The sequence below is a fragment of the Cnephaeus nilssonii genome, assembly GCF_951640355.1.
Source record: "Cnephaeus nilssonii genome assembly, chromosome: 21".
Classification (NCBI taxonomy): domain Eukaryota; kingdom Metazoa; phylum Chordata; class Mammalia; order Chiroptera; family Vespertilionidae; genus Cnephaeus; species Cnephaeus nilssonii.
Genome location: NC_137092.1, coordinates 2,554,382 through 2,579,959, shown reverse-complemented (window position 1 = coordinate 2,579,959; position 25,578 = coordinate 2,554,382). Strand labels below are relative to the sequence as shown.

At 55.6% G+C, this 25,578-nt stretch overlaps 1 protein-coding gene across 3 annotated transcripts; it reads right to left on the bottom strand.

The window, feature by feature from the left end:
• Nucleotides 1–47: 47 nt before the first annotated feature.
• On the bottom strand, nucleotides 48–19,331 carry MFSD14A (major facilitator superfamily domain containing 14A). 3 transcript variants are annotated; one of them, XM_079761571.1, is made up of 12 exons: nucleotides 19,075–19,329; nucleotides 13,936–14,031; nucleotides 11,186–11,248; nucleotides 10,285–10,412; nucleotides 8,663–8,777; nucleotides 7,670–7,888; nucleotides 7,393–7,506; nucleotides 6,494–6,565; nucleotides 3,633–3,745; nucleotides 2,710–2,807; nucleotides 1,963–2,126; nucleotides 48–1,306 (listed from the first exon to the last, which is right to left on the bottom strand). In XM_079761571.1, the coding sequence occupies exons 1-12, from the start codon at nucleotides 19,156–19,158 to the stop codon at nucleotides 1,100–1,102; spliced, it is 1,473 nt and encodes a 490-aa protein (XP_079617697.1). In that variant the 5' UTR covers nucleotides 19,159–19,329; the 3' UTR covers nucleotides 48–1,099. The 3 variants fall into 3 exon arrangements, with proteins under 3 accessions (XP_079617697.1, XP_079617699.1, XP_079617698.1); XM_079761573.1 differs by lacking the exon at nucleotides 1,963–2,126 and having other exon boundaries at nucleotides 19,075–19,331; XM_079761572.1 differs by lacking the exons at nucleotides 13,936–14,031; nucleotides 19,075–19,329 and adding an exon at nucleotides 12,042–12,409.
• Between the last annotated feature and the right edge of the window lie 6,247 nt (nucleotides 19,332–25,578).

The following is a 25,578-nucleotide window of genomic DNA, read 5'->3' as shown; positions in this document are numbered from 1 at the left end:
ATGGTGACAAAGCCAAACTGGCCCTGGAGGGAATCACAGATCAAGACTTTCTTTAAAAAATCATTAAAATATTTAATTTTATTAACAGAATATTTACATTTTTAAGACCTTATTTAACCGTAAGTGAATGTTCCAAGTTTAAAAAGCATTAAGCAATAATCACACACAAGATGAAAACCCTGTAAACTATACAATACTTTATGTACAATTTTTACAAAGTAACACTTTTTTAAATAATATAACTGGACACAAAAATATACACTTTAGAGAAATTCACATCAGGAATTGTATAAAGCTCTCTTGCAGGGTCCTGAAAATGTAGGACAAACATTAGCTCTGTAAATAAAGTGTTACTGGGACAGTCCTGAAAGGCCACTCTAGATAGTTATCTACATTAGGTATCACGTGGGCGTTTTCAAGGCTACCAGCTTGACTATAGGTTTAATTACGTGTTCAAGTGTTGAGGTTATGATTTTGCGAACATGGAAGGGTAGTGGTGTAAGGAGCTGGGGAACAACTGTGAGCCAACATGTAGGTTACAGGCTCCAAACACTCAACTGAATGAAACATGGCTGACATTTTATTTTAAAAACAGTAGTGAAGAATGTTTAAAATAAAATTACAAACAGGCTTGAAACATGATTCAGGTTCAGTATAATCCTCTTAAGAGTTTTTCTACTGCAGACAGTTCACTTACCATTCTTCAGTGCATCTGCATTTAAGGCTTTGAATCATTTGACCCGGGTTTTACAAGGTTAAAGCGAGCAGGCCCACAGCCACGCCTCTGCTCCGTCTGCTGTGACTTGGATAACCCAAAAGCCCACCCCCTGGGGATGGTAGCAGAGACGCTGCTAATATCTAAGAAGTCACAGATAGAGCTTTAATGAAAGGACGTGTATAATAAACAGCTTGGTGGCAAGGAAGTGGTGCAGATAAACAAAAGGTTTCTTTTCAAAAGAAATTGTAACATCTTTGGAAAACTGTCCAGTTCTTTCTCTAGTTCCCCGGAGTCCATGCAGATCCGTCCTTCAGACACCCTTCGAGTGTGTGGAGGCGACGTGGAATGTACATCAGCTCTACAGGCGCAGCCGGCGCACGCTCACACGTTCGTGTCCTGGAGTAAGGGTTCTTTGGCCTCCCCTGGCGCCTGTGCGCTGTGAGGGTGGCTGTGGCCGCCACAGTGTTTGCGCCAGCTGCTGGACCGCAGGCTTAGGTTGGTGTGTTCCGGGATAAACAGGGCCACCAGCAGAGCCAGCAGCACCGAACAGGCTCCAAAGAGGAAGGGCGGGCCAGGGATGATGGAGTTCTAGGGGAGAGAGCCAATGAGCGTTTCTGCACAGACATCTCCATAAGAAGAGACTGCTAACCTTCTAGCAATAACTGACCGCTATGAATTATAAGCCCACGTTCCTCTTTCAGCAGTGAAGCCACAATTAGAAAAAGCACTCCCTCTCAGGAGGACAGAGGTGCTATCGGCCGCCTGAGGGCCTGGGGACAGCAGACCCCAGAGAGCAGCTTCTGCAGAAATAGGGTCCCTGGCAGCACAGATCTGCACACACCCAGGAGCCTTCACCTAATGCTCGTTCAGGAGCAACCAGGACAGACCTCCACCAGACCTGGGTTCAGCCCGCACTCGCACTGCAGGCCTACGGATCGCCCACAAGCCACCACCTGACTGACTGAAAACCAGTCTGGGCTGGTTACAAGGTTAGTGAACAAGGAAACTGCTGAGTGGTCTGCAGACTGCTTGCCGTTAATGTTACAGCTGTAACGAGGGGGCCGAGCAAACGACGCCCTGCCTCGTCCACAGGAGGCTCCTCCGGGCCCGCAGCACGCGGAGACTGGGGTCCCTCTCGGGGAAAGGTACGCACAGCCCATCAGGCCTTGGCTTTTAAGTGCTAGTCGATCTAAAAGAGCGAGAATGTCACACAGCTTATGTGAGGGAGGAGCCAAACTCTTTACCTGCTCAAAGTGGTGCTGTGGGCTGGTGTTTGTCCCCAAGTCCGTTCCTGTCATTGGCAGCTCTTTGAGTTCCACGTGGAATATGTAGAAGATGAACCCGTAGAGAGCTGGGCCCAGACCGTTGCACAGCCCCCGGATCCCTGTGATCATCCCTTGGACAACACCTAAATGGTGGGGACAGAGCGTCACTCAGTGCCCCCCGGGTCCTGGCGACCCTGGAACCTGCACCCTCCGTGGGAAGCCAGAGCCCTTCTCAGGCGCTGCAGCGTGGCCGCTGTGCAGAGGGAGCTCGGGTGACGCAGGGACAAGGGCGCAGAAGCCTTTTACCCCCCGCAGAGGTTCCCAGGCCACGGGTCCGGCCAGTTCAGGAGCACGACTGTCCCGGCAGTCAGAGCAGCCTCTTACATACGCGTCTCTGCGATGACCTCATCCTTCCTCATGACCAAGGGGCCACGGCCTCTCGTCAGACCCCCTTTTTATGACTAGTTGCCATTTCCAACAATTACTGGCAGGTTAGGAATTAAGTGTTCCCACCGCAAAGCTAAGACGATACAGAGGTCTGCCCTGTGCCTTTAGAGCACTGAGCCCGGAGACGTGCACGGGGTGGTGAGAGCGCCCCCAGGGGTCTGTGTAGGGCACCCGAGCAGACACGGGGGTCAGCGTGAGGCCAAGGCTCTGTGCCCCTCAGGAGGGGACAGGGCCGGAACATTCTGTGCTCACACAGCTGCCACCAAGCCAGCAACTCACCTTGTTGGTCGGCATCAGCAGTTCGGGACACGAGCGCGCTGACGGCGGGAAAGGTGATGCTGGACATGGCGGCCACGGCCCCTGCGGCCCACATCATCCTGCGGGCAGAGCGGCAAAGCTAAGCCCCTGCTCCCCGCCCGCCCGTCTCGGTGGGCACCGTGGGAGCGCTGCTGGGAGCCACGTCCTCCTCCCCCCAAATGTGGAGAATAAGGTGTAAAATAAACTTGAGATGCTTCCAAACGGGGTAACTCTTCCTGCAGGTTCCCACCGACTTCTGATTCAGTGGAGGCACCACTGGTCTGATCAAAACTTTGGATGCTCCCGGTTTGATGTTTAAAGTAAATGTTTTATCAACTGTGAGCAACTAAAAGCTAGACTAGAAAGATAAACGCCCACCAGAACACACCGAGTCAGGAGAGACTGTTCAGCTTGTGGAACGTTAGTCCGGATGGGACGCCCATCCCTCCCTCGTGCAGGGAGCCAGCCCGGGAGGAAGGGCAGACGTGTCCAGCAGGGCTGGACCGGAACCACTGGGCTTTCCTCCCAGACCCCGCTGCTGTCGGTATAGCCACTGGGGCTACTTGGCTTTCTCTTTCCGACGAGGGAACTGATTGCAGGCCCAGTTGCTATGGGATTACGTGCTTTTTCCTAATGACAACTGCTGGAGGCAGTAAATGCTCATTAGAGATTCAAAGGCTCCATAACCTCGTTCAAAAACCCAACCTGTGAGTCAGCTATGAAGTGTCCCCAGGCCATCCTAGGAAACTCACAGGAGAGATGTGGATGACACAGTTTGAGAGGGAAAGGCACAGTAAGACTGGTCTAAACCTCAGCTGAGAAGCAAATTACTACAAAAGTTGAATTATATCTCAAAACAAGGCTAACACCAACAGTTGAAAGGAAATGAAGATAATTATACCTACCAAGGTTCTGAACCGAAGCCATACCACGCCAGCTGTAAGATCTGAAATCCCAGACCCAACAAAATGGTGTTCTTATTTCCAATGGATCTCATGAGTAAACTCAAGACTATGGTCTGGAAGAAAAAAAGACCAAAACGGTTTGTCACTTTAAAATATGGGACGCCTCCCACCGGGAGCAGGGCTCCGCTTTCCTAGGTGGGGCTTCCTCGCAGCGGCCCTGAAGGGAGCCACCCCCGGGGGGCAGAGGCCGGGACCTGGGGGACGGGGAACGGGACAGTGAGCTTCGCTGAGCAGTGCTTAGGTCGAGGTGGCAGGTCAGAGGGTTCCAACCAGGACCTGGGACCCTCTGATGTGACAGCTTTACTCTGCAGGCTTATTCCCCGACTACAGGAAACCTAGACAGCAGATACACGTCCTGCGCCTGCGTTCACCCCGCTGGCACCTGGGCCTCTTTCTGAACAGTGACCCGTTTATCACGGACCTGGGAGCAGCGCGGCCCAGGGCCCACGAGCACAGGCCCTGGGCAAACAGCTGCCCCCCCGCCCCCCGATCTTGGCTCTGGGTGGCCCTGGCCAGGTCACTTCACGGAGACTCCGTCTCCTATAGAACGTCCCTTCCACTTGGCAGTAACAGCACCTACTTCAAACCCTGTCATGTTCACACCCGTGCTCAGCACGGTGCCTGGCACCGTGAATACAAGCACTTAATAAACACCATTATGAGCTGATGGGTTTCCCTGCTTCTCGTTCTTTCTGAGGTCACACACACGGCAGAGATCTGGGGACGGTGGAAGGTATTCCTGCTCTCCTAGTTAAGGTGCTGCACCCACCAACAAGACAGCCAGTAAGTCCGCAAAGAGAAGGAAGCCATTCAGGAAACCACTCCTTGATGACTGGTGACACTCTGAACTCACAGCCACCAAGGTTCAAACTCTCGAAGGCAGCCATTGAAGAGTAGTCAGATTCAGTCACAAGCACAGGGTCCTGAAGGACGGGGGCTCATCACTGTCTTCTCAGACTTCCCTCCCTCAGGCCAGCCGGAGACTGCGCTCCGAAGGCAGGACCGGGACTACGACCCTCAGCCACAGCCACGGGCGCCCGCAGGAAGCAGGAGCCGAGCAGCCCCCGCGCACGGGCACTGCGGGCACGGGCTCTTCCTCTGTGCGCCCGGCGCCAGCACGGGTTCTTAGTGGCGCTTATGAAAACCAGGTGACTTCAAACGTCACGGTCCTCTCAGTGGGACAAACTGCTTGTACATACAGTGCACAGCACAACCGGAAACAATGCCGTCCCGTCCTTTACTGTGACTCATCCTGAGGACATTGATTTATGACGTAACCAAGATGACAGCTGATTAACATTAACAGTTAGCCAACATCAGCTGTGGTCAGTCACGCCAATCTCTGCCAGGGCCCCACGATGCCCCACTGCCCCTGGGTCAGAGGGCAGTGCCCGTGCGGCCAGTGAACGGGGCCAAGTGCTGGTCAGCAGATGCCGACCTGGGGGAGGAGCGGACAGCACCCACTTCACAAGGCACTTCCCGGCTGCGTGCATGAGGGAACGCGGGCAGTGAGAGGGGCTGCCTGACCCGATGGGCAGGGACGGCCTTTCTGAGAGGAGCGGACAGGTGGGGGGGAGGGAGGGCCTGGACCGCAGGGCACTCAACGTGGAGCACAGAGGCGGCAAGGCCACATCAAGTCTAGATTTTATTCCGGCTGCAAAGGAAAGGGAGTTTGTCGGAAACCGCAATCTACAGAAAGCACTGCTGCGCGGGGACCGAGCTGGAGGGGGCAGGTGTGGGAGCGAGGAGGGCGCCCACGGCTCAGGACGGGTCCTGGCGCGGACGTGGGGGAATGCTGGGCCAAAATGTCCGCTGGATGCGGCGACAGACGCCACATTTTGACCACGTGTCCTGTCCTTGGTGCTCCACTCGCTCACACGCCGAAGGGCCTCGAGGCCGTGGGCAAGCGTCCACACGCAGCGCTCCCAGCCCAGGGCTGTCGGGATGCACCGCGTCACAAACAGCACTGACAGGCAGTCACCGTGGGCACTGGCGGGCCGTGGCGGAGGCACGTTACAGGATTTAGATTTAAAGTTAAAGTTAATCACTAGACCTGCTCCCCACACACAGATGATGAGACCTGCAGGGGGCGCCCCGCTAAGGGATAGACTGCCGAGCCCAATGGCACAACTCTCCTTCCTGGTGAGCAGGCCCCGGGCCCTCACAGCAGGACCAAGTGGGAAGTGGGTGCGATCGCCTGCAGGGCCAGAAGGAGCTGAGCCCCCTGGCCGGGAGCAGGCGGGGCTTCCACCGGTCACTAGACTAGAACTTCCTGTGGAACAGAGAGCTCGCCGGCCAGGATAGAGATCTAAGAAAATCCAAATTCTTCCTCAAACCGCCAGTTACATCCGGGTCCCGAGACACACCCTTCCAAGCCACTCCTCTGCCAAGGTCCCCAAAGGCCTCCCGTTTCTCGAGTCAGGTGACCACAGGCCACAGGACGGGTCCCTCCACCTCTCGACTTCCTGTCCCGACTCTCCTGTCCCCTCCCCAGAGCCATGCTGCCTGTTGCTCCCCACACGCCAGGTCGAGCCTCTCCTTATACAGGTGTGCACCCTGTGTACTGGTGTAAGTCAATACACTGTCGTCCTGACTTATACATCATGTGTTGGTATGTGCCAGTCAGTCCCCCAAATCTCATCCATGTTAGCTGCCTGACAAGATGAAGTTTCTGAGCCTGTAGCCCATGGAGCCTGACACGGCGACTCCCCCGAGACCCCCTCCGGAGAGCATCCTGGAGGCGCAGCGGGATGCAGCCAGGGCCCACCCTCCGTGACGCGCTCCCTGTGCCCGACACTCGCCTGTGCAATGATGGAGAGGATGCCGAGGACCGCTATGAAGGCCGCCACACTTTCTGGGGAAAACTTCATTATCTGGAAGGGTTCCAGAAAAAGTTACATGAACACAAAAGCACAGCAAACACCACACTAATGCCACGGCTTGCACGTCAACATTCACGGAGCCAGAACAAATCAAACTAACGTGTAACCCAAGAATTCTCCCGAGGAAGAACCTGGCTTTCCTGGAGAATCAAGATTTACCGTAAGTGTTAATGTGCTAAACATATACCCACTTAGTACAAGTTAAGCAAATCTAAACCTGCTAGAGCAGTGGTCGGCAAACCGCGGCTCGCAAGCCACATGCGGCTCTCTGGCCCCTTGAGTGTGGCTCTTCCACAAAATACCACGGCCTGGGTGAGTCTATGTTGAAGAAGTGGCGTTAGAAGTTTAAGTTTAAAAAATTTGGCTCTCAAAAGAAATGTCAATCGTTGTACTGCTGACATTTGGCCCTGTTGACTAATGAGTTTGCCGACCACTGGCCTAGAGGAGGGAAACGGAGGCAGCTCTCCAGCGCGCAGAACCCGGGTGACCATCAGCAGGTTGTGTCTCTCCTCGGGGTGCACGCTGCCCCGGGACCAGTGCGGAGACCGACGCTCCTGGGCAGCTGCTCTGCCGATGGGCGCTACAGTCTCCGAGCGGCCGGAGCTCCCCGCTCTTGCGTGGGCAGCCAAGACCAGCCTGAACCGCCCTGACCGCACGGCTGTCTCTGTCTAAGGAGCAGCCGCCCGCGCGGAAGTGACGCCGGTGAGCCGGTGCGGCCCACATGGCCCTCGTGTCCCAAGCCTCCGCCAAGCCCGCTCCCTCCGATGGAGATTTGTCTGTCATCCCCGCAGCGGGCGGGGAGCGGGCAGGCGGCTCACCTGCCGGAGGTACAGGAAGAAGCTGGAGTACTGGCCCGCCTCCGGGAGGTAGGAGAGGAACACGGTGATGCAGATGAGCAGCACGATGGAGTCCTGGCCCACCTTCTTCAGGGACTGGAACCGGAGGAGAGGAGCGTCCGTCAGCGCCGAGCTGCGCGGCCCCGCGGGCGCCTTTTCCTAGCTCCTTTCCTCCGCCCACACCGTCAGAGGGTCAACCCTCTCCCACCAACACCCCACCCGTTACTGCCGCCCCAGAGAAGGGAGGGGGTGAACTTGCCGCGAAGGGGTCGGCCTGCTCCCAGGAGATGGGCGCCCCCCAGGACGCGGGCCGCATCTTCTCGGGCAGAGACTCAGGCACGGCCACCAGGATGAAGCAGATGTCCAGCAGCGCGATGGCCGTCGCCAGGACCACCACCAGGCTGTCCCCGTACACCCGGCCCAGGTACGCGCCGATGGCAGGGCTGATCACCAAGCTCGCGGCAAACGTGGCGGAGACCTGGAGCCAGGCAAGGTCAGAGGTGAGAGTCAGGACTGAGCCCTTCCTTCCACGGCAGGCTGCCGCCCCTGCTGCGCCCCTCCCCCCACCTCTGCAGGAAGGAACAGTCAGTCTTAACTGGAACCAGGCACCAGCTGTGGGCCTAACCTAGACCAGTGGTCGGCAAACCGTGGCTCTCAAGCCACATGCGGCTCTATGGCCCCTTGAGTGCTCTAACGCCACTTCTTCAAAATAGACTCGCCCAGGCCGAAAACCGACTTCTGCGCATGGGCCACGACGTTTCAATCACACTGTACGTGCGCGCCCGCACGTGGTGTTTGGTGGAAGAGCCACACTCCAGGGGCCAAAGAGCCACGTGTGGCTTGCGAGCCGCAGTTTGCCGACCACCGCCCTGGCCCCACATGGCTTCTGCCTCTGCGAGCTGCGCCAAGGCCAGAGGATGCGAGGGTGGCAGGGGCCCCGCAGCACAGCACGGCCTGTGGGCTCGGAGCGGCGTGAGCCTCCTGACTTTAGGTCAGCCATTTCCAACCATGACCTAGAAAAGCTTTAGTATGATGTTCAAAAGAACTTCAATAACGTAACAATATTCTGTAACTTCAAATCTGACGTGTGTGACTAAATCCATACGGAACGCCAGCATCCACACGCACAGGCTCTGTACGTGAGACCGTGTGCAGTGCAGTCTGAAGGGATGATTTCCTCAGGGATGTGTCGTGCGCGCATGTGCTGCCCCTGTGAGATACTAGACAAGCCGGGGCCCCCGGGCGGCCGCACCTGTCCGTAGGCCATGCTTCTTTCGTGCTCTTGGGTTATGTCCGCCACGTAGGCGAACACCACGGAGAAAGTCACTGCGAACACCCCAGACACGGAGATGACAGCAAAGTACCACCTGGAGGGAGAGAAGGGGCGGGGGGTGAGGACCTGGCCCCGGGCGGCCCCGGGCGGCCCCGCACTCGCACGGCGTGCGGACATTACAAGTAGCCCATGTCTCCCGTCAATCCCTGACCGACGGACGGCTTTTTAAGTGACTTCGTTGTTTCTACTTAAAACAGCAACAAAGCTATTGAACTCCAACCACTACTGTCGCCCACAGCACTAACGCACCAACAAAACTCAGCCAGTAACTCGGGTCGCTGCATTTCCTGTGGGCCTGGGGACAGAAACTAGACAGTCTCCCTGTCCCCAGCTCGGGGAGCGCGGGCAAAGCGGGCAGCGCCGTCTGCTCAAAGCAAAGGCCCCGGGGGCTCGGCAGTGAGCTGGGAAGTTGCTACAGAGAGCGAACAGGAGATGATAAAAGCCGTGGTTCCAAACGAGTTCCAGCGTCATGCTGATGGCAGCTTTCAACATCACGTGTGAGCCTGTGAACATGTGAACGTCATGCTGATGGCAGCTTTCAACATCACGTGTGAGCGTGTGAACATGTGAACGTTAGCAGGTCGGGCAGGGGGACCATGCCGCTCCCGGAACTTCTCTGGCACTGCTCCCCACAGGCCTCTGCTCACTCCCGCAGCCGCCGTGACACTTCGTGGGTCACTCGCACTCGTAAGGGTCTGCTCCCTCCGACGCAGCACTAACTGACGCCAGCACTCGGCGGACCAGAACATCAGCCGGAGAGCGAACGCAGTGACCACTAAGCTGGGCTCTGGGCCTTGGGACAGCCCTTCTCCGGGCGCCTCCCCTCCCGCCCGCCCCGGCGAAGATGCCGACTTGCACCAGGGGCCAGTGAGCCCAGCCGTGACACCACGAGCAGCACGTGCCTGACTCAGACGCCGCCAGACGCTGCTGGGGATGGGGATGGGGGGGAGGGTGGAAGGAATCCCCATGACGTTCCAGGAAGGCGCGGTGCCCGCCCTGCCACCTGGCTGCCTGGAGTGACATGAGCTGGAGCTCAGGCCGCCTCCGTGGACAGCGAGGCGACAGCGGATGACGGCACAGGGAGGTCTGCTTCCCTGGAACGGCCACGCCCGCTCGGCGCCAGCCACGTCCAGGCTTCTGGAACATGGACCGGCATCGTCTCCTCAACGTTAAGCTAGTACTTGGGGCTTTGCTGATACGTAACAAAACCGCTTCCCAATGAACAGACAGTGACGGTGACCTGTGCTAACATGCCTCAGGACACAATGAAAAGTCCCTGAAATACTGTTTTGAAGTTTAGGCTCTGAACTCCAGCGGCCGGCTCGCAGGTGTCTGCACGCTGCCTGTCGCCTCTAGTTCTGAGAACCTGGGGCCCCACCACTCAGCTACTCCGCCGGCCAGGGCCTCTTCTCCGCCTCGAAGCCTCAAGTGCAAGAACCAATGCAAACCCACAGACGGAGGGCCACGGCGTGGAACAGGGACGGGAGAGGCAGCAATGAGCCGAAGTGCCGTTTCGCTGCTACAACCCGACGGGCACCTACCACGGGCTGATCTTCATTAACGGGATCGGGGCGCACGTGAAAAACACCGTCAGCAGCAAGAAGGACTTCCGGCCCCAAACGTCAGAAAGAGCACCAATGAGCGGGGCGCTGAGGAAGGAGAGCAGACCCTGCGGCGGGAGGGAAACAGTGCGTCACGCACGTGAGCCAAAGGGAATCCACGGAGAGTCTTAAACCGGTTTATTTCAAACCAGCGTGTCACCACATTGTAGAGGAACAACTTATTTCTCGTCTGTATGCGATTTCAGCGTTTCCCAGGACTGTCTAGAACAGCGGTCGCCAGCCGGTGGTCTGCGCACCACTGGTGCTCCGTGAGGTCCAGAAGGCTGGCGTCCGCTGGTCTAGATTGCCTGCAGGGTCTCGCTGCGTATTGAATATGGAACACTCCCGTGACTTCTCAGCCCCAGCAACTCCACATGCGCAGTTGGAGAAAAACTATCGTGTTATGCTTTTATAGTCACAGGCTACTTATGTTTACAAAATCTGCTGGTCAAAGGAAATCTAGAGTACAGAACATGCAGAATATGCAAGACCTGACCAGACTGAGAAAGTTCTATATTTCTGCATCCCTAAAATAGTTCTTTTCTCAATTTATATTCTTACCGGTAGTTTACAAAAGCATTCAGATCTCTGCGAGAAAATGCCAACACCTACCCTCCCCCCGGGAACTGCTGGGAAGGGATTTATCCGTGTACGCAGTTGGCTACATTTGAGTCAAATGAGATTTAAAGCCCAGCTAGTTTAACACTATGGCTGTAAAAATGGACACTTATGGGGCCAATTAACCAACCTCACATCCTGGCAGACTGCATGGCATGCCAGTGTATTAGGTGCCGGGTGTGAGCACACACATGCATGCCTGTGTATACGCAGCTGATCCTACCTTGACTCCTTGAATCAGGCCGTTCATCAGAAATGTGTGTTTGGGGAAGGTTTCATGTAATACCTAAAGAACCAAAACAGAGGAAAAACCTCAGGCTACATTTGTCTCAGTAAAACGTCTCACCTCCATTTTAAACCGTCCTGTCATAATACGCCCTAATTTCATTTCCTGCAGCTCCGCTCTGCAGGATGCTGGGCATGGGAGGAAATGCTACTACCGAGCACAGGGGCATTCACCATCCCGGGCCCTAACCAGGCACTTCAGACACCCAGTCCCCAATAAGGACCCCATGCGGACACGGAGACATGGTCAGACCCTGCCCAAGGCTGCACGGAAGTGGCACAACCAAAACGGGACCAGGAAGTAGGGTGTGCACGTCCGTGTGTGTAATCACCAGCCCGTCTGCTCCCACGTGTGCCCAACTGCTGTCACTCCCTTACACACAGGCGCGTGCTGTTAGCTGTCCGAGGGAGGGAAGACTGGGAAACACTGGGGACATGTGCGTTGCAGAAAGTGGATCTAGAAGTTTCCACCCAGTACGAGAAGCCCCAGCCCAGGGAACGTCCACGAGCTGCTCTGTGCCCCCAGGCCCCGCGGGTGGGATCCACAGGCCTGGGTGCGCGCTCGAGGGACAGGGCCCCGGAGCCCCGGTGTAACGGCAGCCGGAGGGAAGGTGCCGAGAATGGAACCGGTGCCACCGCCGGGCTCCACGGCGGGCTCAGCCCGGACCCCTCTGCCCCGGCTCCGTCCCCGCCGCACAGGCGCCCCGGCTCCCGGCCCTCACGCCCAGAGGAGGGCAGGGGGACGGAGGGCGGGACTCTCCTTGGGCAGAAACGGCTGCGTGTGCTTCCGTCACCTGTCAGGGAAACCTCCACCAGGGACCGCACGCCTCCCGTCCTCTGCTGCCACCAACCAGAGAATCCGCCCAGTGGCTCCCACGGAGACTCGAGAACATCAGCAGTGAGCGTTTTAAGAACTTACAAAACCGAGAGTAAGGTCAATAGTCCTCAAACACGAAGTGCCCAGGACCGTCTCCAGCGAAGGACAGAAGCCATCCGCTCGGACACGCCGGGCCCGAGGGCCGGTCCTGGCCCCACAGGGACCTGCGGGAGCCGCTGGGACCGGCGCACACTGGCCTAGTGTTTCTAGGACCACAGGGCAGTCAAAAAAGGGAAGCCACTCCTCAGCATTCTAGATCCTCAGACTCCGGTCATTAATTCCCTTCCTCTAGGTGACTGAACACCTTCTTCCCGCCCCTCATCTACCCCAACTCCTCCTTCCTCATCTACCCCAACTCCTCCCTCCTCATCTACCCCAACTCCTCCCTCCTCATCCATACTAACTCCTCCCTCCTCATCTACCCCAACAACTCCCTCCTCATCTACCCCAACTCCTCCCTCCTCATCTACCCCAACTCCTCCCTCCTCATCTACCCCAACTCCTCCCTCCTCATCCATACTAACTCCTCCCTCCTCATCTACCCCAACTCCTCCCTCCTCATCTACCCCAACTCCTCCCTCCTCATCTACCCCAACTCCTCCCTCCTCATCTACCCCAACTCCTCCCTCCTCATCTACCCCAACTCCTCCCTCCTCATCTACCCCAACTCCTCCCTCCTCATCTACCCCAACTCCTCCCTCCTCATCTACCCCAACTCCTCCCTCCTCATCTACCCCAACTCCTCCCTCCTCATCTACCCCAACTCCTCCCTCCTCATCTACCCCAACTCCTCCCTCCTCATCTACCCCAACTCCTCCCTCCTCATCTACCCCAACTCCTCCCTCCTCATCTACCCCAACTCCTCCCTCCTCATCTACCCCAACTCCTCCCTCCTCATCTACCCTAACTCCTCCCTCCTCATCTACCCCAACTCCTCCCTCCTCATCTACCCCAACTCCTCCCTCCTCATCTACCCCAACTCCTCCCTCCTCATCTACCCCAACTCCTCCCTCCTCATCTACCCCAACTCCTCCCTCCTCATCTACCCCAACTCCTCCCTCCTCATCTACCCCAACTCCTCCCTCCTCATCTACCCCAACTCCTCCCTCCTCACCTACCCTAACTCCTCCCTCCTCACCTACCCCAACTCCTCCCTTCTCATCTACTCCAACTCCTCCCTCCTCATCTACCCTAACTCCTCCCTCCTCATCTACTCTAACTCCTCCCTCCTCTCCCCTCATCTCCCCCAACTCCTCCCCCCTCATCTATACTAACTCCTCCCTCCTCATCTACCCTAACTCCTCCCTCCTCTCCCCTCATCTACACTAACTCCTCCCTCCTCTCTCCTCCCTCCTCCCTCCTGTCGGGTCTGCACCAGGGAACACTAGCCAGCACCTGGCTGGCTCACCTTGCAGGGAGGTCTTTTCCCAGGCTCCCGGTGGGACCGGCTGGGTAAGATCAGCGAAGAATCCCGTTCTACACGCTCCCCTCTAGCTCCCGGGCTGAAACCCAAGTCTGCATGTGGACATGCAACCACATGAGTGAATCTCAAAATGAGCCTGTGAGTGACGCGGGGCAGACTCCTGTCCCTGAGCCTGTGGGCTAGGTCCCCTCTCCACCCCGCCAGGCACGGCCCCTGCAGAACCCCCGCCAGCCCTCCCGACAGCGAGGGGAGCGGGCTGAGGAAGCAGTGAAGCAGGGGACCCCGCTCTGAGGAGTTAGCCCGGAAATGAAGAAGGGCTCCCCCCCCGCCCCGCCCCCGGAACTGTGGAAAGGTTTTAAAGGAAGTGGTCAGAGGAAAGCTTACTTACCACCAGCGTGGGTGCCGTCAGCAATCCCCAAGCAAAGAACTCCAGGAAGATGACGATGACCGCGTGGTACACACTGGGGGAGCCGATTCCTTGAGGCTGGAAAACGGGGGCAGCGAGTGAGCAGGGCCCGAGCCCCGCGCCATCTCGCTCAGTCTCCTTTCCCCAGCTCGGGCCGCGCCCTCGAGCTCGTCCTGAACGCCATTTGACAGTTCCCATGGGAAACGGGGACACTCCTCAGGGTCAGAGTCCCCCAGCCGTGCGGCCACCCAGACGGCGTGAGAAGCGGCTCCGGGAGCTCGGGGGCAGCTCCGTTTCTGCTGGAGCGCAGACTGAGCCGCGGCTCCGGCTCGCAGGCCGCTGGTGAGAATGACCGCAAGGCCCCGGGCGGCAGCAGACTCGGCACAACAAAAGCAGCCGCCCGCGAACGCAGACGACCTGCCGCCCCGCCGCGCACGGGTCACGTGCTAGAGCCATGGACCCACTGCCTAGACGCCCGGAAGCGCGCACTCCGCAGAAGGCAGTCCGGTTCAAGGCGGCAGGGGACCGGAGACGGGAACGGGTCTGAGGGGCGCCCCTCACACCGGTCAGATGGCACCAGCTAGCCCTCAGCAAACTAGTGCTGGGAGGGGGTGGCGGCAAGGGAACGTGCAAGGGACATGCCCTGTCCCTGGGGACGCAGAGCGGGGCAGCCGCTGTGGAAAACCGCCTTGTGACCCAGCAATCCCACTTCTGGGTATTTATCCAAAGAAACCCAAAACGCTAATCCAAAAAGATCTTACGTACCCTTTACCCCATGTTCACAGCAGCATTACGTACAATAGCCAAGATACGGAAACAACCAAGTGTCCATAGGCAGGCGAATGGATAAGGCGGATGTGATATACTGAAACAGTGAAATATTATGCTGCCATAAAAAAGAATGAAATCTACCCCGGCTGGTTTGGCTCAGTGGATAGAGCCTCGGCCTGCGGACTGAAGGGTCCCAGGTTCAGTTCGGGTCAAGGGCACATGCCTGGATTGCTGTCTTGATCCCCAGTAGGGGGCATGCAGGAGGCAGGCAATCATGATTCTCTCCCTCTCCTTTCCTCTCTGAAATCAATAAAAATATATTTTTAAAAAATGAAATCTTACCACTTGCAACATGGATGGACCCTGAGGGTACTTTGCTAAGTGAAATAAGTGAGACAGAGAAAGTCAAACACCATGATTTAGCTTATTTGTGGAATCTAAAGAACAAAATCTAAAAAACAGAAATCAACTCATACACACAGAGAGCAAACAGGTGGTTGCCAGATGGGAAGGGTGCGAGGGGGCTGGGTAAAAAAGTGAAAGGGATTAAGAAGTACAAATTGCAAGTTTTAAAAATAGTTATGGAGCCTGGCCAGCGCGGCTCAATGGTTGATTGTCGACTTATGAACCAGGTTCGATTCCTGGTCAGGCCACATGCCTAGTTGCAGCCTCAATCCCCAGTGTGGTGTGCAGGAGGCAGCCGATCTCTCATCACTGATGTTTCTCTCTCTCTCCCTCTCCCTTCCTCTCTGAAACAAAAATATATCTTAAAAAACAGTCATGGGAATGTGAAGTACAGCACAGGGAACATGGTCAGTAATATTGTACTAAGTGTGTATGGTGTCAGATGGGTGCTAGACTTACTGGGGTGAGCACTTTGTAAGGTATATGAATGTCTAATCCTTATGTTGTATGTCAACTGTAATTTAAAAAAAACACTGCAAGAAGGCACTTTAAAATTCATCTGTCCCAAATGGTCCACACTGAATAAGAGATATATCAAAACGTTACATACATAAAGGTTTTAATGAAAAACTGTTACTTCTGCACTAGGGGCCCAGTGCATGCACTGGGGGTGAGATCGCTCAGCCCGGCCTGCGCCCTCTCGCAGCCCGGGACCCCCCGGGAGACGTCCGCCTGCCGGTCGGTCGGGCCCGGGCCTCTCGTACTGTGGTAAGGCCGCAGCGCCTTCATCAGTGGCATGGCACACAGCAGATGGTTACATATTTGCCGAGCTTAACCTGGGGAACTTTTCTAGTGGATTATGTTGTTTTCCACTGAACAGTGTTCTTACGCTTCCAGGAAGTACAGACCCTTTAGGAAATCTCCCTAGAAAAATATAAGCAAACGGTGCAAACAGGCTCAAGGTGAGCAGACCCAAGTAGGGCCTCCTGACGCACAGGGTGGGGAACGTGGGCTTACAGGTGCGAGTGTGTGAAACAGTTTATTCTTTTATTATTATTTTTGTGTTTGCCACACGAACAACTGTAAACCCACTTTGCCCCTCTGTGTAGAATCACACACCTTCACGTCATTTACCTTCATTGTGTCTGACTCAAAGGGCAGCCTACTGGTTAGCCTCCCCCCTTACCGCCCCCCCCCCCCCCCCCGCCCCAGAGCCCGCTGAAATCCAGGAGCTGAGGATGAAGCGGGGATTTTGGAAGGGCTCAGTTCCCCCAACTGTTAAAACAGACACATCTAACTTTCTGACAGATCATGAACAGCTCATCGCACGTCCTGTGATAATGTTAGGGTGACTGACCAGGCTTAGAAAGACGCCCTTAGCAAAGGACAAAGCCAAGCCACTGTTAAGGTTACTGAGCACCTAGCAGAACAACTGGGGGGAGGGCCCCGGCCAGGAGTGAGCTGCGTCCAGTGCTGCGCATGCCCAGGTGCCCCAGGCACTGGGCTCTGAATAGGCCACCCACCGCAGCTCACACACGGGAAGGACTGAACAGTATCAAACGGCAGTTTTCCTCCCTTTCTTAAGAAACGTTTGTAATGGTGGTAACTGACCAATTACAAGTAGAGAGACCGGAAATCCATTTTGCCATTTTAAAATCATGTCTGTGACTTTATAAAAGTTTACTTTTACTTCCATTATTTATTATTTTTTAATATATTTTTAATTGATTTTTTACAGAGAGGAAGGGAGAGAGATAGTTAGAAACATCGATCAGCTGCCTCCTGCACACCCCCCACTGGGAATGTGCCCGCAACCAAGGTACATGCCCTTGACCGGAATCGAACCTGGGACATTCCAATCCGCAGGCTGACGATCTATCCACTGAGCCAAACCGGTTTCGGCATTTGTTATTTTTTAAATCGATGTTTAGAGGGAGAGGAAGGGACGATAACACCACAAAGAGAGTGGAACACCCATGGGCTGCCTCCAGCGCCCCCCACCGGGGACGGATCAGCTTGGGCAAGTGCCCTGACCTTCCTGTGCACGGGAGGACGCCCAACCGACTGAGCCACACCGGCCAGGGCAAAAGTTTTACTCGCAAAGTTATGCTTGTTTTCATTAACAGCTAGAGTGGGTTAAAATATAAACCCTGCAAAAAATTACCCCGACACGTACAGCAATATAAATACCTCCTGATTATATGTAGGAATAAACAAAATTACAATAAACACCAGCTAGAGATGTGCTGGCACACACATTTGATCACATTCAGTGTGTTTGGCCACTGTAGACTCACACACTAGGCCCTGCAGGACTCAAGGCGCAAACAAAGCCCCTATTCTAAAGGGGTGTCCAGGCTCCAGGGGAGGTGCAACCCAAGTGCATCCAGATGACACCCGACGATACCCCCCGCCCCCCAAGGCTTCATGTACCCTCTGCGCCCCCAGACACCATTGCTGGGGTGAAGACCGGCTCGTGTCCAAAAGCAAGCTATGAATCCACTACAACGCTGATAAGTAACCAGATGAAAAATAATCTCGGATCTCAGGATGAGCAATGAACGCATCTGTGAAGTGAGTCCAAACCGTGAGGAGAGGAAACAACACGGACTTTACAAGAAAAGGAAACTGTTTCCTCATCGGCTCCATCTCACTTCTCTTATACAACCTGCCCTGCTGCCCGCTGTGCAGACTGCATAGGAGTTCAATGCAGCGCCTGCGGGGGACAAAGGCATCCAGAACGCTCCAAGCATTTCTCTACCTGGCAGTGTCCACCAACGCGCTCAACAGTCAGGACTCTCCACACCGGATCCAAGTGATGCTTCAATTCACCAAGAACAACAACAAGTCTTAGGACTTGAATGGCAAAGTTTTTTCCCCACCAAATGTCGTCTATGACACCTAAGAAATTTGACAGGCACCTAAAAGTGTACTCTGAAACTGTCCCGTATGTCCCAAGCTTTCTAAGTGTTAGCATACTGCCTGGCCCTATTCTGCAATGTCCAAAAAACACGGCATTTATTTCACATGAATTCAGCAAACCCTCGGGCCTAGCCGCTGATCAGGGTCCCGCTGTGGAGAAATGGGGTAAAAGGAACCATTTCTGCACTTCCCAGGGAAGCGAGGCTCGGTTTCACCTTTCCGTCCCGTTGCGGAACCGGGGCCGAAGGGTGCAAGCAGGACCGCAAAGTGCGGCCCCGGAGAGGTCACAGCCTGGGGATGTCTGGGCGAGCTGTTCCCAGTTCACCCCCCACCCCCTTCCCCGCCCCCCCAACTCCCGGCCCGGCGGGCTCCGCGGCGCTCGCTCGACGTGAAGTTGGTCGTGGTGACAACTGTTCCAAGAACCAAACTTTCTCTCGCCCTCAGCCCGCCCTCCTTCCTGAGTGTCTTTCTGGCCCGCAGGCCAGTCGGCCCGGCTTAGGGGGGCTGCACCCTGAGACACAGGAACCACCGGGGACCGCAGGTGCCCAGGCCCCGGCGACCTCGGCGGCGGGGACAGCCCACCTCCGCCGGCTCGCGGGGGCGGGCGCCGACCCCGAACCACCGGGAGGAGGGAGCGGGGACCGGGCCCCGCGAGGTGGCCGCGCGAGGTGCCCGGTGAGCAGCATATGGACGGGCGGACGGGCGGGCGGGCGCCGCTCCCGGTCCCTCGGCAGCGCGGCCACGGCTCGCGGGGCCCGGCATCCCGTCCCCGGCGGAGGCGCACGTGGGTCGCGGCCAGGCCCCGAGGGTCGCCGGGGGCGAGGGCGGCAGGTGAGGACGGGCCGGCGGCCCCTCCCCGAGATCGGGCCCCGGAGGCCGCAGGCCGGGCCGGGCCGGAAAGCCCGCGGAGCCGGGGCCCGGGAGCCGGGACGGCGGCCCCGCGACGGGCGGGGCGGCGGGCGCTCGGGGCGGCGGCGCGGGGGCAGGGGTCGGGTGGGCCGGCGCCCCGCGGGCCCCGCTCACCGTGCCTCCGTCCTTAATGATGATCTTCTTGGCCAGCATGATACTGCGGTTGGCGGCCCGTTTCTTCTTCTTCCCCTGCGTCATTTTACCATCCTCGAGTCCCGCCGCCGCTGCTGCCACTCCCGGGGCGGCGGCCCCGCGGCGAGTCCGTGCCGCCGCTACTGCCGGGCCGAGCCGCTCGCGGAGCCCGCCGCCATCTTCAAGGCCCGGCCTGCCTCGGGCGGCGCGTCACATCGTGCGATCGGCGACGAGCCGCCCGGCCCCGCCCCTGGACCCCACGTGACCCCGTCGCCCCGCCCCGCGACGCCGCCCGCGCCCCACGTGACCCCGTCGCCCCGCCCCGCTCCCCACGTGACCCCGTCGCCCCGCCCCTGGACCCCACGTGACGCCGTCACCCCGCCTCCTCGGCTGCTGGGCGGCGCCGCGCGGGAGGGAAGCCGGCGGTCGCCGAGCTGCGGGTTCGGAGCCCAGGGAGCCGAAGAGCAGCTCCAGTGGCCGGGACGAACCCCTTTTCCGGAAACAGCCCTGTCGTCTGGGGCGCGGCCCCGGAGCTGAACTGAGCACGCGCCTCCCGCAGCCCCGGGCCCGGGCCTCGCCCTTGGCCTGGCCTGCCACGTGTTACCTGCCGCGCCTTGGCGCCCGCTTCCGGTTTTGCCATTTGGTTTAAAAGTCCGGTCGATGGAGGGGGAGCGGGGTGGGTTGCCACGAAGGACAGTGGCGGGTTAACGTAGGGCGACGGTAAGTCTCGGTGTCGGTGATTCACTGTTAGTAAGAGGACGTCCTTTCCTCCATATACACGGAGGCCTTAGGAGGGAAGGGGGCGCTGCGACCCTCCCAGTGGTCGGAGGGGTGGCCGCACGGGAGGAGGGGACAGGGACCAGGCGGAGGAAGCGCGAGCCGGGCGTGGCGGAGGCAAGAAGCGGGAGTCCCGCGTTCCTTGATGCACTTACACCGGCGGCGACTCTCCACTCTCCGGAGTGTGGGCTGCCCTGAGGCTCCTTCCTCCCAGAATGAGGAGTGACAGCACAGACGCGGCGGGGAGGTCACAACAGCACAGAACCCTCCTGCTGGCTCCGTTCCCTCGGCTCGGGTCCGGGGGAGGCCGGCGGCCACGCCAGGAGGACACTCAAGCAGCCTTTGGAGGCCCGGGGGCCAGAACTGAGGCCTCCTGCCAACGGGCGGGCTAGTCACCCGGGGAGCGGACCCTCCGCCCGGCCAGGCCCCCGGCCACCTGCAGCCCCCGCCCACACCTGCTGTCCCCGGCCACCTGCAGCCCCCGCCGCCACTCCTGGTCCCGGCTCTGGGCACTGGGAGTGGAGCAGGCGCTAAGCCGCTGAGCGCTGGGTCATCTTCACCGCTACAGACAAATGCACAAGTTACAGGGAATGGTGTTCTTTGTATTCTTCTTGCAACTTTTCTGTAAGTTTGAAGTATTTTGAAATAGTTTAAAAATAAATTTGGTTGAGTTTTCTGTTCTGTTCCTGTAACGGAGTAGAAACAAAACAAACCAAATTCCATGGAAAAAAGAAAGGCATTTTACCCCGACAGATACTTCAGCTACATCAATAGGAAACTCGTCATCTGTTCAAAAAGGCCTCTGCCTGAAACATGCAGTTGAAGTCCAGCCTGGAGCTCTAGAGAGAGTAGTGTGAGGACTGGAGAGCTGACCACCCCCCACCCCCCCTCTCCTTGTGGATGGACAGGGGCTGGCAAGATTGTTTATCATCCTTAACAACTGACTCCTGTCCAGCCATTACAAAGGAAAAACACGCCGCTTTACCAGACTCGGGGACATGTCAACAGCGCAGTTACAGTCATCTGCGTGGCACTCACGTTAGACGGGAGCACACAATTTCTAAACCAACGCAAACGGAAGATAACTGCAGAGCGTGTGAGGGCACGTGGCGCAGCAAGAGGGGCTGGAAATGATGAGAAGTTGGGCGCACACCACGTTGTGCTGGGAGAGTTGTGCTGGAAGTGAGCGGGGAGTCCGGCTGTAGCAGACTCACTGTCACATACGGTGGCTTTGTGTGCGACTTGGGTTGTGAGGATTCACACTTTACATGAAGAGGTTGTATGTCGGGTGCTTGGGTTACAGCACTGGCTAACATAAGCAAGGGAACGATGAGGAAGGATATTGGGGTTCCCAGATTAGTGCGAAGGCCGAGGACCGCTTGGAGACACACAAGAAGGGGGGTGTAGAAAGCTCATGAAGCCACTCATGAGGCACCTTGGAGGAGAGTGGGACCCTTGGGAAGAGGACAAGTGACAGAGTAAATATTCCTAAAGAAACAAGATGGCGCATCACAGACTCTGAAACCCCAAATGCCCCCTGTATGAAAGGAACCGCAGCTCACTGCCCTTACAGCACCTAATAAAGTTGTCATTAAACATCAGAACTGGAAATTAAGTCAATACTATACATGCTGCTCATCTGATTACAACCACGTTTTCCTACCCTTGAGTCACATTTTGTTCAGAATCATTTGACCAAATTTCTGAAATTAAAAATGACAGTGTAGCCCTACCTGGTTTGGTTCAGTGGATAGAGCGTCGGCCTGCGAATGGAAAGGTCCTGGGTTTGATTCCGGTCAGGGGCACATGCCAGGGTCGTGGGCTCGACCCCATTGGGGGGCGTGCAGGAGGCAGCCGATCAATGACTCTCTCATCACTGATGTTTCTACCTCTTCCTCTCCCTTCTTCTCTGAAATCAATAAAAATATATATTTTTTAAAATGACAGTGTAGTACTCGCTTCGGCGGCACATATACTAAAAATTGGAACCATACAGAGATTAGCTTGGCCCCTGCGCAAGGATGACACGCAAATTCATGAAGCGTTCCATGTTTTTTAAAAAATGACAGTGTATCATGAGAGGCCTCTGAACAGCTGTCATTGCGGTGGCTCCCTCCTTAGTCCAGGAGAACGTACAGGGATGCCTAGTCCCTGCGTAAGGGAGCTGGTCTTTAGGGGGCCCCAGCGATGGGGGTGTCTGTTATTCCTGGCGGCCCCCCAGATGACAGCTGGTAACTTATGCTCACAAGGTGACTCTGGGAGGGGGCGTCCCTGGAGCCAGATCTCCAGCGAGGGGCAGGGCTAGAGCGTGAGTCCACCACGTGGGCCAAGCACCCGGCAGTGATGCCGGTAGCAGAGCTGCGAGGGAAACCTGGGCGCTGCCGCGAGGGGCTTTCCGGCTGCAGTGCTCCGTGCCCAGCTCTGTGGCCCGGAGCGGGCAGCGCGCCCGGGGCCCGGGAGTGCTCACCTGGAGGGGACCGAGCCGGTGCCCCGTGGACGGGCTATGTTCCTGTGGCTGCTGGTCGTGGCTTCTCTGTGATGAGTGGACTGCGGTTACAGCTCCCCTGAGTCCTGGTTTGCTGAGAGTCGTCTCACCTGGTGAGACTTGGGACCTGGGGAAAGCCCTGAGCCGCGCTCTCCAGCACAAGTTCCACCCATCTCTCCGTCGCTGTTTTCTGTCTGGGGTGGGTGCGCTCACGGCCGGCTTTGAAGGAAGGCGCTGGGAGAGCAGCCAGACCGTTCTGAGGCCACTGTGCACCATCTGACGGTGAGCGGCAGGCGCTGCGATAAGATATGACTCAGGAAGACGTTTACATCGCTCATTATGAAAATCACCTACTTTCATGAGCCTACTAAGTGGATAACTGGGTACCAAAAAAATGACAACGGAATCTGTCAATTTAAAAAAGCCATTTAACAAAAGACCAGTTTATATATTTCTTTGAATTATGTCATCAAAATTTAAACATACACATTACATTCCCAAGCCCAAAAGAATCTTTCTAAACAAATAAAATACATGGACATAGAGAAAAATTCAGAACCCATTATTGTAAAACGTTGTTTAAGTCACAGTAAATTATATCTCACAAGAAATAAAGCGAGAGCATGACAGTTCCATCCGACTGTCCAGGTCGGAGGAGTGCAATGCCGGAGGACTGGGCAATTAAGTCGGTTCCGCGCCCCCGTCTCCCCCCCCCCCCCCCCCCGGTGCCTGTGCAGAGGGCACCCACCCGAACAGCCTGCCAGGTAAGGGTTCCTGAGCAAATGCTGAAACAGCCAGCACAGCGGGTTACAGTTATTCTTAAAGCACCCTCATTTTCCTAAGCGTCCAAAGCGGTGAATTACAGGCATAGCCTCCAGGGAACGAAGTCAGGGATTTGGGCAAAGCAAGGCACAGGACCAGGTTTGATGAAGGCGCTTTGTCTTTGGTCCTAGAGAGACTTTGAATATGCTACACATCCTACAGACTGTTCAAGTGGCCTTCCACAGAGCTAACTGGCTTCTGTAACCTTCCCGGACATACAGCACGCATCCACATGTGATTACATATGGTAACGATGAAAGTGAGCAATGCGAAACCCTGTTTTTAAAAGAAACTCAGCTGAATGACTATAGGATGCATTTTAAAAGTCTAATAATTTGGTAAGCAGGAAAAGTGTGCCAATTCTTAAGAACAGTCAGCACTAACTAGGTCTACTGAGCACAAAGTTAATTTCCTTTCAGAGTCTGTCTCCTTACAATTTAGTTTACAGATCAAACCACCCCTCCTTCTATGAAACGTGGCATTCAATATAAATGGATGTAAACATGTAGATTCTGCATCCTCCATGAAACAGCCTACACCACCTCCATGTAACTTCTTACAGGACTGATCCCATCACGGCGAGGAAACATCCTCATGTGGCATTTCAGACTTTTGTTCCCAAATACCATGTTCTTAATTTTTAATAGAACTATCAACTGGCACTTTTCTCCCATGAATTAGCATATACTATCTAATAATAGAGTAATATGCAAATTGACCGTACCTTCGCTACACCCACCAACCACGCCCACCAGGAAACCTTCGCAGGGACGTTGGAGTGCGGTGGAGCCCAAGGCCGGGAAAGCCTCGGGCGGAGGCTTTCCCGGCCTTGGGCACCAGCGGGGAGCCTGCACGGATCGCAGGCAACCACTGGGGGTTGGCTCCTACGATCCTTAGCAGGGACGCTGGGGTGCAGCAGAGCCCAAGGCCGCTGCCCGGGGCCAAGCCCTGACCCTAAAAGAAGGCAGAAGGTGGTGGCCACAGCCAAGGCCTGGGTCCCCAGTGCCGGCAGAAAACTGGTGCAGGCAGCCAGGTGAATGAAGGTCTATTGCACGAATCTTCGTGCAAACGGGCTGCTAGTTTTTTATAATGAACGAAGTAGTGTAGAGAAGTAAACTTTAAAAAGTATAAGAATTTAAATAATCAAGGAGTTGTCATAAAAGATTTAATACAATAAGGCTTTTGGAAGTCAGCAAAACCCATACCACACCCAAGAAAATGGCATGTCTGTATACACAGGGTGTCCCAAAAAATGTTACATACTTTAACAGCTGATCGCTCAATTGTGAAAATGAAATGAATTTATTTTTTTCAATATATTTTTATTTATTTCAGAGAGGAAGGCAGAGGGAGAGAGATAGAAACATCAATGATGAAAGAAAATCATTGATCGGCTGCCTCCTGCACACCCCCTACTGGGGATCAAGCCTGAAACCCGGGCACGTGCCCTGACCAGGAAATGAAACATGACCTCCTGGTTCATAGGTCAACCACTGAGTCACGCTGGCCAGGCATGAAATGTATTTTAATAAACACTGCCTTTATAATTATTCAGTGTGTGTGTATACATTTTTGGGGGACACCCTATATATGACATGATCCGGAACAAAGGTTCATCTTCTCAAATGTGACTATTTCTTTAGGGATTAAAAAGTATAAACTAACAACCCAATCTCTAATAACATTTTCAAACTGACTAGAAAAGCAAAATAAAAATTTCTTTGAAAATATACTTTAGACTATTTTCTCCTTTCTTACAACTCTTGATTATAATTTTATAAACTTTGTTAGGAATCTTGAAAATTGTGTTATTTTGGACACCTGAAAATATATCATCACTGTAGATAGCATATCTAATATCCAATCATGCTCCTGGGCTATTTTTTGAAGTGTTAAAATAGGAACAGACTGTGCCTGAATTAACAATGAACTGTGAGCACATATGAATGACTATAATTACCTGACACTACTTCCTATGGCCGAACGCACGTCTTCCTACAGTATTTAGTCCTGAGTTCTCAGCATCTGAGACTGGGTTTCGCTTCGCAGGAGGTCACAGATGTAAGTGTGAAAGCTGTTCGTCTGAAAGCACCCTCGACGTGTGGTGGTTATTGAACACACACTCAGCCTGACCGGATCTTCGCTTGGTCACCGAACACCCTGAGCCAGACTTCCAGAACGTCTCCTCGGGGCCATCTGGAGTCACCAGCAGGCACCGGAAGGATCCTGTGACTTCACACACATTTAAACGCCGGTGAACCAGGCAGGCTGTGTCCTGAAGAGACCAGGCTTGCATCAACCAAGTAAGAGCCTATCCTGCTGGCGACAAGCACCCTCGTTTGGAAAATACTATTTTTGAGCCAAATTCTGTGCTTGTGATCCCATCACGGCGAGGAAACATC

Excerpts from the sequence above, each read along its gene's own strand:
- MFSD14A (XM_079761571.1), bottom strand. The coding sequence starts at position 19,158 with ATGACGCAGGGGAAGAAGAAGAAACGGGCCGCCAACCGCAGTATCATG. Across the intron at positions 7,507-7,669 it reads AGCAGGCCGACCCCTTCGCG|TCCCTGAAGAAGGTGGGCCA; the intron begins GCAAGTTCACCC and ends CTCCGGTTCCAG. Across the intron at positions 2,127-2,709 it reads TGCTGATGCCGACCAACAAG|GTGTTGTCCAAGGGATGATC; the intron begins GTGAGTTGCTGG and ends CCCACCATTTAG.